The 13088-nt window shown below is 41.4% G+C and overlaps 1 protein-coding gene across 10 annotated transcripts in view; it reads left to right on the top strand.

The window, feature by feature from the left end:
- The window catches only part of ERC2 (ELKS/RAB6-interacting/CAST family member 2), a 976550-nt gene that overhangs the window by 178420 nt on the left and 785042 nt on the right, over positions 1-13088 (top strand). For all 10 annotated transcript variants that reach the window (XR_010111441.1, XR_010111442.1, XR_008625007.2 and 7 more), the window contains exon 3: positions 9-425. Coding sequence is in view for 3 of the 10 variants with exons in the window: in XM_055110956.2 (XP_054966931.1) it covers positions 9-425 (417 nt within the window). In the remaining 7 variants the exon portion in view is untranslated. The remainder of the gene's footprint in view (positions 1-8; positions 426-13088) is intronic.

Below are 13088 nucleotides of genomic sequence, written 5' to 3'. Positions count from 1 at the left end.
CGTTGCAGCACCTACAGTTGACAATCCAGGCCCTTCAAGATGAGCTGCGAACCCAGAGAGACCTCAACCACCTCCTCCAGCAAGAGAGTGGCAACCGAGGAGCGGAGCACTTCACCATCGAGCTGACCGAGGAGAACTTTAGGCGGCTCCAAGCCGAGCATGACAGGCAGGCTAAGGAGCTGTTCCTTTTGAGGAAGACATTAGAGGAAATGGAGCTGAGAATTGAAACGCAGAAACAAACCCTCAATGCCCGAGATGAGTCAATTAAAAAACTTCTTGAGATGTTGCAAAGTAAAGGCTTGCCATCCAAAAGCCTGGAGGATGACAATGAGCGAACGCGGCGGATGGCAGAGGCTGAGTCTCAGGTCAGCCACTTGGAAGTGATTTTAGATCAGAAAGAGAAGGAAAACATACATCTTAGAGAGGTAAGAGCATTCACTGTATTTCCCCAAAGCCTTAATGTATAAGTGAAAATATGTTATCAAGTTATTTTCACAGGTTGGAAGATATCTACATCCTTAACAAAATTCCCTTTGTCATCTGCTTTATGACCTTCCCGCTGGCTTAAGACCATTAAACTGGAATTTTGTATTTGTCTTTGCTCACTGCACATGCATTCCATTATTATTCAACACATATCTGCGATCCAAGCATATGCAGGACATATCAACTCTAAGTTGGTTTATAAACAATTGCTTTCCCACAGGTGGCTGTGGTTTCAGAGTCTTTTAGGTACGGTACTATTCAGTTTAGTTGTTTATCAAATATCATCTCTCTAAAGGAAAAAATAAATATAATTAGCAACACAATGACCCCAAATATTTTTATTACTGAATTGGGGATGAGATTTGCAGAAAGTAAAGCCTATGGGAAAGAATGGTAAAATGCACAGACCAATTTTGAGTGTTTAGGGTTAAGATAATTTTTGTCTGCATTTACATTCGTCTAGGACAGAGTATTACAGGTTTTCTGAGTATGTGTTTTGCCCTTAGTAGATTAAATCATTTGAAGTCCTTCAGAGGCAGTCTCTCTGGCCTTTTACCACCATTCAATGTTGGGATGCTCGTATATCTGAGAATATGTGGTTGGGTAGAGCTTAGAAAAAATGCAGATGACTGCCAAGGTTTGAAATTTTTATAGCGGTTCCTTGCCACTGTGGTGGATATGGACCTTAAAAGTATCATGCAGGCAAAACTGCTGTAGGGAGACGTGGATCTCACAGAAAATAACAAGCAATAAAATGGCATTAAATATGTTTTCAAACTATTCTACAGCAATAAATAAAAATTCTAGAAGATATTCGCTTCTAGACCAAACTAGATTTCTTGGCAGTATACCTGTTCAGATGGTGGTGCTTCTTGTGAGTCACTTGTTTGGTTGGTCAGAAGACATGGCTTCCATGTTGGGATTTGCAAAAGTGCAGATGCTCCCAGGAATTTGCTCTGATGTAGGTTATATTTGCCTAGCACATAGGAAAAGACTTTTGTGTCTGCAAATTTAATGTCCTCTACTCTTATTCTTCCTTGTTTTGTTTTAATGATACTTTACCGACATGCTTGGGAAACCACATGGCTTGGTTTCATACTGAAAAGCTTAAAGAGATGTTTTGGTTGGGCCTGGTCTTCCCATCCATCTTCCAAGAGGGTGAATGTGGTGAGAAGACTTCCAAGATGGCCTCCAATAATCCCTACTGCTTGGAATTCACACCATTATATAATCCTCTTCGAGTATTGGTTGATCCTCATAACTTGCTCCTAAATGATAGAATATGGCAAAAGTAACAGAATGTCAATGTTATTTCCAGGATTAGGTTACATAAGACTGTTACTTCCATCTTACTAGCAGACTCTATTGCCTTCATAGCTTGCATGCTTTGATGAAGCAAGCTGCCATGTGGAGAGGTCCATGTGGTAAGGAACTGAGGGTGGCCTCCAGCCAACACTCAGTAAGGAACAGAGGCACTCATTTCAACAGCCACAAAGAATGGAAACCTGGTAACAGCCATTTAGTGAGCTTGGAAGTGGATCCTTTCCCAGTCAAGCTTCAGATAAGAGGACAGGTCCTGGGATGACATCTTGATTGCAGGCTGCGAGAGACTGTGAAGCAGAGGAACCACTTAAGTTGTGCCTTGATTCCTGACGCACAGAAACTGTGAGATAATAAATGTGTACTGTTTTAAGCTGCTCAATTTTAAGGTAATTTGTTACACAGCAATAGATAACAAATACAGTAGAGCAGAAAGTAATTTTCTCCATGTCTTACTTCATAGACCTCTCATGTAGTTTACAGAAGAGGAGCAACAATTACTGGCATGTTGTTACTTGCATGTAGACTAACTGTGGATTTTGGAATTTTTCTTGTGTTATCTCAAAACTGCAGTTGATAGAGGATCACTATAGTTGGAAAAAAGCTGCTATTTTATTTTGATGCCAAGGGGCAGCAAGGCTGTGATGCCAGAGAAATCTCCATCTGCAGCACCATTTCTCACTCCTTGTTGGGATCTTGTGGTCAGGGTGGAGTCATTCTTCTTCTGCAATTAGATTCTGCTCATTGATAGCACTTACTAGATGGTGCCTTATGTGGCTGCCTCCATTTAAATGAATCTAAACACAATTCATCTTGGGTTTTCTGAGATTGGCTGGTTCTCACAATGGTCTGGTGTGGATATAGATCATGTTTAGATCCCTAAACACCAGTTTGAAAGCACACAGAAGGGAGAACAGAAAGTGCAGACCAATACATTCAACTAGTTTCCCTGAGCATCAGACCAAAGTGAGTAGGTAGCCCTTATTTTAGCTCATCATGAGGGGGAGAATTTGGAAAATACATCTGTATATAAAAGACTCATGTTAAACTTGAACTCAGCAAACAAGACTTGAAGGCCTGAAAGGATCATTCCCATGAGAAGGGTTGTACTGCCCTGTGAGAGCCATTTGTTAAATTCTCGGGAATCTCATGATCCTGGTGTTAAACCACACATAGCCTGAAATTGGTCATATTTGGTGTATTTACACCATGGAAATTGGAAGATGCTACTCTTAGGGACTACCTTCCCCATTCCCTTGCCCATTCCTGAAAGCCGGTTTACTGGCACACCTCTGAATGAAAGTTGTGAAATGTTTACCTCTAATACAGGAAGAGGATACACTGTGGAGTCAGAATGTTACTTATTGGGAGAATTATGATTATGTGTGTATTAACCACTCACGGTTCCCCAAAAGTTTTCAAAATAGCATCTGTATGTGTCAGCTTATGTGTCAGGCATCATGAAGAATGCTTTACATTGATTCACACTGAATCATCTCATTCATTCATTCATTTATTCATTCATTCATCCATTCATTCATTCATTAATCCATCCATTCATTCCTTCGTTGGATGAATACTTATTGAAGATCTGTTCTGGGATATAGCAATGATAATTAACAAAATGTACCTTCATGGTGCTTACATTCTATTGGGGGAAAATAGATGACAATTTTGTGGTTTAAATAGAGGCGTGTCATGAAGAAGAGAGTGAAGCACTAGTGATCTGGGTGGGGCTAATTTTATGTTGGGTTGTCAGGGAAGGCCTCTTGGAGGGGGTGACAGTATGAACTGAGACCTGCATAACCAAAAGGACCAGCCATGTGAGGATCTCAGAAGACTGTTCCACTCAGATGGAAAGGCCCATGGTCTAGGAGGTAGGTGCTGTTACTTTGCCCATCTTACCTGGGGGAACAGAGGGACAAACCCAATGTCACACTGCTAACAAATGGTGAAGCTAGTATTTGAATCAGCCTGACTCTGGAGTCTCAGCTCTTAAACCATTTTACTATGTCCCTTTTCTTTTCTTTTTTTTTTGGGGGGGCGGTGGGGGACAGGGTCTCACTCTGTCACCCAGGTTGGAGTACAGTGGCACAGTCTCGGCTTACTGCAACCTCTACCTCCCAGGTTCAAGTGATCCTCCCACCTTAGCCTTCTGAATAGTTGGGACTACAGGCATGTGCCACAACGCCTGGCTATTTTTTTTTTTTTTTTTTTTTGGTACAGACGGGGTTTCACCATGTTGCCCAGGCTAGGCTCCTGAGCTCAAGCGATCCGCCTGCCTCAGCCTTCCAAAGTGCTGGGATTACAGGTGTGAGCCACCGTGCCTGGCCTACATCCCATTTCTAGAAGAAATTTTCCCCAAATTGTGCTTGGCAGAACAGCCATTTTGTGGGCTGTTGATATGTGTTATGAGAGAAAAAGAGTTGCAGTGCCAAGTGAACTTGGGGAAATGAGGGATTCCACAGAGTTACAGTCTCAGTCTTTAATATGCAAATATGCATTAGTCATTTCCAAGAATGGGACCAGAGAAGGCAGAGCTTCTCAAACTTACGTGACTTGCTTTTCTCTTGTTGCACTGGTGTTCTTTGTAAGACATTTTTGAAAAATGCTATGCTAGAAAATAAAAAGTGCTTCTAATTAATGACCTACCAAATATGTAATAATATACAAATGGTTGTTTCCCATTGCCAAATAACTGGGTTATTTCCTTCATTGTTATTTTATAAGGCAAAGTTTATTGCAAGCTATTTCCATATTCTCTACTGAGTTTTAGAATGTACTTTGTCAGGGTATTTTTTTTTTTTTTTAGTAGAAAGAATGTGTCTGACCACTTTTGTCATTATACCAGTAAGAATAACTTAGCTTGAGTAAAGAAATTGCCTGACCTCTGTTAATATAGATGAATCTAAAACAAGATTTAAAATGTACTTGAGGTTTTAGGTTCAGTGTGTTCCTGATTTCATTTTCATTATGCACAGTTCGAGTAGGTTGGGGCTAGGCAGTGTGAAGCTGGGGAATGGAGTGCTAGTGGTTTTATGATTCATTCTTAGGCAGAGGTGGTGGACCTCACATAAACCCCATCTCCTGGCCTTGTTCAGCTTATTGTTTTAGGAGATTTGGAGTTGGCAGGAGTTGCATATGGGGTGGGTTGCTTTAGTGTCTTATTGTCTTTTGGTGGTCTGGAAAAGGCTGAGTGTGAAACCACTTCTTTGTCTGGCAGGAAACAACAACAAAAAGGTTATGATCTCAACTTACTTGGAAGATCAAAACCATTGCCCAGGAACTTCAACTGATGTGCTAATGTGAGCCAAAGGGTTGGCCGAAACTCAGCATTACTCACTAGCATTGTCTGATGTATTTGGATGCAGGTTGATTTGATAAGACATTGTTTGACGTTTACCTTGTTCTCTAGCTTTTTCTGCAAAGAACATATTGTTCCATCTAGAAGTTTTAGCGATCAAGTATTTGAAACACGACTGATCTCATTAAAGAAAAAGAAATGGATTAATAGACCAAGATCCTCTTATACTTACCCTGCTTACTATTTTCTTGACTGGTCCTTAGAAGAGAGATAGGGGTCTTTGGACTTATCTCGCTGTAAGATCTTGATGGGAAGCGGTATATGTTCCGCTGCTAATCCTATTGATGTCCTGTGTTAATCCTTTTGGGCATCTTGCCCTTCTTTGGTAGCAGGGCCAGAAGAGCACCCAAGTCTTTACAGGCCACAGTTGCTAATAACCCAGGACAAGCAAAACCCCCAGGAGACCTGGGCCTCCCTCTGTGCTGGGGGTGGGCAGACAGGAGAAAGAGGTAACATGAATTCTTGGTCTCCTGGTCTCCTTATCCAGGTTGAACCCAGGACAGTGGGAGATCCACCAAGGCAAAAGGTATTACCTGGAATTTCTTAAGCTTTCAGACCTTTACTGATGGCTCAAACTTGTCCTGTATAATCTCTGCCCAAACTTCTAAATGCCATTCCGGTCCCCCTTCTCAAAACCACATGGCTTCCTTAATACATGCTTGTCTCTAGTTCTGCTGACCTAAGCCATGATTTTGCTGATGCAGGCATTTCTAATTCTGACTCTACAGATTCAATACATTCTATTTCTACCAACAAAGCTAATTACAGAAACTATTCCCAAACATATAAACATAACATTTTATATACACGATCTTTTACAAGGGCTGTTTCCTATACATATTACAGAACTTAACAATTGCTCCCTATTTTAATACAGTAAATTTCTTACCTGATCAGTACATTCCATCAGTATTCCCAGACCTCAGATATTGCCAGTAGCTGCTCAACAAATATTGTAATGAGTGAAAAATTTGTTAAAAATATCTAGAGAATTACTCTGTGATTTATTTTGCCAGTATCAGAAGAATTCATAATGGTTGGTATGAGCTCCATTAAAAAATGTTTTCTGCATCATTGCTCTATGTTTGGAGTGGAGGAGAAACTTTGCAGGTAGCTTTAACTGGCAGTCTTCTTTCATTTTTTTCTAAAATGTGTTGGACATCATTGGGCCTATGTTGAGCATCCCTATGGAGGATGCTGTGGGAGTATCAGTGGCAATTTTGTGGTCTTGTTCAGAGATTCAGGTGAGCAATAAGAGGAACAGCTCATAATTATCAAGTATTGTCCTGTGCTAAGTAAATACTGTTGTCATCATGTGTATTACACAGATAGGGAAACAGAGGCAGAGTGAGGTAAGTAATTGCCTCCAGTCACACACTGCAAAAGCTGCAATCAAGAGTGGAAGCTGGGCAGTGTGACTCTAGACTCTGTACCTGTCCCCATTGCATGCTACTGCTTCTTGGGGTGGTACACTGAGAGGCCTTGAATGGCATCCAAATGCTGTACAGCTTAAAGGTAGGAGAGCTGACAACTGGCTTCATCCATGGTAGAACCAGTCTTCAAGGCAGGAAGAATTTTAGCACATGGGGTTGGTGGGAAAGCATGACTGGAGAGGAGATGACTGAGTCAAATCACAGAGGTGGGAACTGTGGAGAGTTTGAGGCATGGTGAGTTTGGAGCAGCTGAAACTCTGCCTTTCAGTGGGGGAAGGAAATAAAGCTGAGCAGATGGTTTGGTCTCAGCTCACTGAGGGCTCTGAGGACCACACACAGGGAAGTGGCTTTACTCTGTGGGCTCTGGGGAGCCTTTGAAGGCATTTGGCCTGGAGAATGACATGACCAGAGAAGATGGTCAGTTGACAGTGGATTGGATGGGAAGAGAACAAAAGCAGGGAGAGAAGTTAGATGGATACTGTGGCTATTCAGGTTACCAAGAGTGTGAATCTGGGTGGTGGCCATGGAAGTCGAAGGGAAAGGTCATCTCCACCTGTAGGCAGGATCTTGACAACTTAAGAACTGAGTGCTGGGAGCTTTGAGGAGGAAGAGACAACTGCTGTAGACCTGTGTGCAGGCAGATATGGTACAGCAGTGGGCAGGCAAGGGTTGTCAGCAGGAGGAGCTAAGGTTGAGGGAAGACTTCGAATGTGTTGAGTTTGATGAAATCTTGGTGGAGCCGTGCAGCCAAGGTTGAGAATGTGGGTGAAGAAATGATTGTGACGTTCTGCCCAAGTACACAAGGCATTTCTGACTATTGCTCAGTTTTATTTATTTTTTTCACACACATCTGATAATTTGTAACCACCATGCCCCAAGGCCGTGAGCATTCTAAGGCATGCCTTTTCATTTACTCCTACTAGAATTTAACCACTAGAATTGAATGTTTCTCCTTTGTGCCTCTTTCCCGAGTAAGCATCTGATTTTGAATATGGTATCTCTTTTGAGATTATGTGGAATTTTCATTGACTGATGCTAGTTTGAGACAAATTCCCTTTGTTTTCACTGAGTTCCATTTTCTCCGAGTACTCCATGCAGGATGGATGTCAATGAAGCATCTTTCCAGAAAAGCGCTCTGTCTGTAATCTGACAGTGCATCCAAAAGTAGGCTTTCATAATTTTTATCCTCACATTTCTGATGACACGGAAAATAAATTCCTTTCTGTTTAGCATCATTTGCCTTATCTTTAAATTCTCATGCATTCTTTTAAGTTTGAATGCTACATGCTAATTACTCCATTTTCATTTCAATGAGTATCATCAACTGCTTTTTGCGGTAACAGAGACTGGTGGAGCCCCAGAAAGCCATTAGACACAAGGCATTTTGAAACCTGCTGAGAAAAGAAAGTGACAGGGTTGGGGGTGTGGGGAGGCACCAGGGAGGAGTGAGAATGTCCGGAGGTTATGCTGGGAGAGGCTCTGATTACTTCCTCTTCACCCTCATCCTCCTGCTTTACCTTAGGTGTGATGGCGCTCTGAAAAATATTTTTTGGGTAACTGACATAATTTATCATCATCATCGTTTGTTAAAATAATGCCCCACAAATAAAACCTCAGCAGTGAGAAAGGACCCCAAGCACAGGCTCTGTGAGTATGTTAGCATGTTTCATAAGCTGCAGCAATGGGTAGTTGAGACAGGCTCAGCTATACCAAGGCCCTACCTGTCTTGAGTGGAAACATTAATACTTTACATGTGGAGGAGGCTTGGTATATAAAGCCTATAAACACATTCCATTATAAAACACATTCCGTTTTAACTATTTCCTCAGATACTTTTGGCAACCCTGGGAGGACATGGAGACTCAGAGAAATTAAGCAGTGATGACATGTAACATTTACTGGGCACTCACTAAGGGCAGCCTGTGCCAGTCACTTCCCAAGGAGTGCCATTTAATTCTTCCATCGATACTCTGAATGGAATAATGGTTTCTCTGCCTCTCAGGTGGGGAAGTTGAGGCCTTGAGAGGTGATGTGACTGGCCCAGGTTCTCAGAGCACATAGTGATGGATGGATCTGGCATTCAAATTTGGACTTGCCGATTCAAGTACCTTGTTCCTAACCACTTCTTGATGCTGCCAGGGATTTCAGTGTAATCCAGAGTAGACCACAGACTAGGATTCTGGTCTTCTAGCTTCTTGCTCAAGGTTATTTTCTCATAAATGTGAAAAAGGAAGAAATGCAAAAGGCTCTGATTTATTTTCTTGCCACATCTTATCAGAGCCTGTTGAATTGGGGACTATAAATCCGTGAGGTCATAGAGCAGCGGGAAGATTAAACAGTGCCATGTAGAAGGCAACGTCAGGGCTAGGTCTTCCCATTCCATTTTTGGCTCATGAAAATGAAAGCACCTGGCCCTCCATAAATTCTTCACAAATAGGTGAATTTTTGTGAGCAGAGAATAAGGACAAATGTGTGGCACTTAGAATCAGACCTTTCCCATTTCATCAAAGTTAGTTTTATTTTACAATTTTTTTAACTTCTTGAATATCTCACTGCCAAAAAGAAATGCTTTGTCTCCCAAAACCAACTTTACTTTTTATCTAGTTTTTGTTGAGTATTTTGTGTTTCTTTCTGTGTCAATTGTGAGACACGGAAATTGCATTTGTAACTCCTAAGACATGTGCATTTCATTGCTCTTCTAATTTGGTAAAATCTACTTTCCCTTCCACCTTGGCTCAGATGTGAAAGGGCTACTTTATTTGGGTTTCCAGTTAGGCATGTAGGTTGAGGGGTCTCTTAAGTGTTTCGGATAGAGCGCTAAGGCAATGTGAACTGCTAATGGGTGATTCCTAGGAGTGGCTATCGTTACAGCAGCTATAACATATAAGAATGAATTAAATTCTCACTAAAGGAAAAATATAATTCTGTATAAGCTGTTTGTAGAAAAAGGAAAAAGAAAGGTGAGTGAGACTTCGTGAGTAAAAATTACAAAGACTTGCTACGTTTTTAGATTGAGATTTGGCAAACTATAGATTATGGGCCAAATGTGGCCTGCAGCATTTTTTTTTTTTTAAATGGCCTGGGAGCTAAGAATGTTTTTTACCTTTTTAAATGATTACATTTGAAAGGATTACATAAGTACGTATATAGTACCCTTTATTTTGCCTCTTGGTCCACAAAGCCTAAAGTATTTACTATCTGGCTCTTTAAACGTGCTGACCCCTGAATTAGATAATAAGTAAGTAGCTTTCTGAATTAAGGATAAGTAAGTAGTTTTTTGAATCAAGACATTTGGTAAAAGCCTGTCTGCAATTAGTTATATTTAGAGGATCAAATCTTACTATTTTCACATATAGCTTTTGAGGTTGGTTTTTAAATCAGGAAACGGTATTTTTTTCTGCCTTTTTTTTTTTTTTTGAGATGGAGTTTCGCTTTTGTTGCCCAGGCTGGAGTGCAATGGCACAATCTTGGCTCACTGCAACCTCCGCCTCCTGGGTTCAAGCGATTCTCCTGCCTCAGCCTCCCGAGTAGCTGGGATTACAGGCATGCGACACCACATTCCGGCTAATTTTGTATTTTTAGTAGAGACGAGGTTTCTCCATGTTGGTCAGGCTGGTCTCAAACTCCCGACCTTAAGTGATCCACCCGCCTCGGCCTCCCAAAATGCTGGGATTACACGTGTAAGCCACCGCGCCCGGCCACCTATTTTTCTTTCACAGTTATTAGATCTGTAGTTTTGATCTCTGATTCTTAACACATTGGGTATTGTCAGTTATCATGAAAGTCCGCACCTCTTTTAGGAGTGGTGTGTTTTGGGAAGGAACCCCCGCAGATTCCAAAGGGACTGTGAACAAAGACTTCTTTAAGAATCACCAGAGAAGTGGAGATTGCCATTCAGACTCCAAAAGAATTAGGACTTCCTTACCTAATAAAAACACAGGCTTCCTCCTATTCCTCCTCCTCCTTCTCTTTTTAAATACCTGTGTTTATTGACACTTTTTAGCCCTACACAATTAGTGCTTTAAAAAATGTGGCTGCTTTGAAGGAACTGACCTGAAAAAGAAACTGTGTATATCTGCAGGTCGTGTTAAAAAATATTGACATGTGGTAGTTGTTAGTGTGCCATGGCCTTGCCAGGTTTCCCCATGGACAGTGGTCTTACTCAGCTAAGCCAGGATTTGGTCAGGAGGACAGCCAGTTCCCTTACCACTCTCTGCCCTTCTTCCTGCCCCCAGGGCAATCAGATCTCTCGCATCTGTTTGAGCTGGGCTGCCAGACATTTGAGCATTTTTAGTATTGGGGGAAGACTGCCTGTTACTAGGATGTTGCTGGCTTGGTGTAGCCCAGGGATTTTCAATCTCAGCAAGGTTGACGATTGGGCAAGGTGATTGTTGTGTGGGGCTGTCCTGTGCATTGCAGGATGTTGAATAGTGGACCTTTGCTTACTAGATGCAATTAGCACTTACACTCTTCCCCAGATTGTGCTGACAGCAACAAAACAGTCTCCAGACATTGCAAAATAATTATGGTGGTGAACTGCTGGTATAGAGTGACCCATCCGTTCTGCTGGCTGGCCTGGGGCTGTGGCAAGGACAGTAACTCCTAGCCCCATCTGCTTGAAACTTGGTTTTATTGAGGAAGGACAGCCCAGATCAGGAGACTTCTTCACCCGGAGTCTGACTGCAGGGGATTTAACTAGAAAGCAGATGTGCTGGGGGGAGATAGGGATGGGGGGGAACTTGAGCCTAAAAAGAAACATAAGTGTGTGTGTGTGTATGTGTGTGTGTGTGTGTGAGAGAGAGAGAGAGAGAGACAGAGTGATTGAGATTGATAGAGACAGAGACAGGCAGATGGAGGGAGAGATTGAGAGAGAAGCTGCCTCCAACTCCCCCACCCCAACTGCACTCCTTCTCTCTCAGAAACTGTAGGGCTGGAAATGAGGCAAGTCCTGCAAAAGAAATCTAAAGGAGGGGTTGGGGGTGGTGTTTTATCTGATATACCACATGGGAAGATTGGGACTTTGTGAAAATAAAAGACATTTGATTCTCAGGAGTATTTATGGAGGTAATAATTATGGATCTGAGAAGACACATAAGCCTTACATTTTGATTACTGGACTCTCACTATTAATTGGCAGTTTTATTTTACAGTAAAGGTTGTCATCCCTGCTTTCCCCTAAATGGCCTTTGTGTCTCCCTTTCTGTTTTTTAAACAAACATTTCTCTACATGAACTGCCTCTTCCTCCTCCCCTGCCTCTAGCACCACCAAACTTCAGAATAATTTTGGAGTGTAGTGGTTTTATCATGTGGAAATGTAGTGCAGATGTTCAAAATTACCTTTTCTTCCCCCCTTTAAAACATTGTGACCACACATGCTTTGCTCTAAGTACTATTAAGTATTTTTATTATTGCTATTAAAAATCTTGCCTCAGGCAGAGTCCCACTACAGCTCAAGTCAAGGCAAATATTAAAATAGCAGCAAGTATTTATGCATAACACGTTAAAAATCTGAACTCACATTTGGCTTTTTATGCAATTGAAACCTTTATTTTTTGACCCACTTGACCAAGTCCTCTATCTAGTTTTATCCTATTTTCCTGACTCTAAAACTTTAAGTTCAGACTATATGATTTTGTTCACCTACACCACTCACCCCAAATTTTCTCTAAACTTGAGTTTTTTCTTTACCCTGCATATATCTTTGAACTTAGCCTGATTGTAGAATGAATTTTGATAGGAAGATTTCAACTGCCAGTGTGAATTAGTTAGTGCATGTTTTAAAAAGTTATTAATGAAGCAGAGTTCTTTTTTTGCAGAGAATCTTGCAGATTTGTGGCAGGGGTTCTGTTCTTGGAGTACCACACACTGGGGCCAGTGGCCATTTACCAAGGAAATGCTTATCAACACTTAACACATCTTGCACTCAGAAGCCTATTTAAGGAGATTAGCTGCCACTCTAAGCTTAATTTCTTTTAGGTTTATTTGTGCCTCTTTCTTTTTGTATCTCTTGTCCAGCCTTAAAAATATTTCTCCAAAGAGTTCCTTAAAAAAAGCAACAACTTCTTTTATGATTTAATCACTTGAATCTGGAATTAAGAGCTCCCTCACTACCTATGTGCACTTTTTAGTGTGCTAGAAAGTAATCCTGGTTTAGAAAAATGATCTTCTTTAAAATGCTCCTTTTCTCATCCATATTCAAATAGAATACATTGCAAGGTGATTTATTTGTAAAGGGTGGAAGGGGCCTTTGTCATTCTGGCAGAGTCCACACAGCAAAGAAGAGGCAAACTCTGATTGTGCCTTAGACAGTAGAAATGACTTTTAATTTTTTTATTTTTTAGATGGGGTCTTACTATGTTGCCCAGGCTGATCTTGAACTCCTGGGCTTAAGTGATCCTCCTGCCTTGGCCTCCCCAAGTACTGGGATTACAGGTATGAGCCATCATGCCCGGCCAAGAAATGACTCTTAATGTAGGTGTTCCACT

This window comes from Pan paniscus, chromosome 2 (genome assembly GCF_029289425.2).
Source record: "Pan paniscus chromosome 2, NHGRI_mPanPan1-v2.0_pri, whole genome shotgun sequence".
NCBI classification, from domain to species: domain Eukaryota; kingdom Metazoa; phylum Chordata; class Mammalia; order Primates; family Hominidae; genus Pan; species Pan paniscus.
This window is presented reverse-complemented; position numbering and strand designations above follow the sequence as displayed.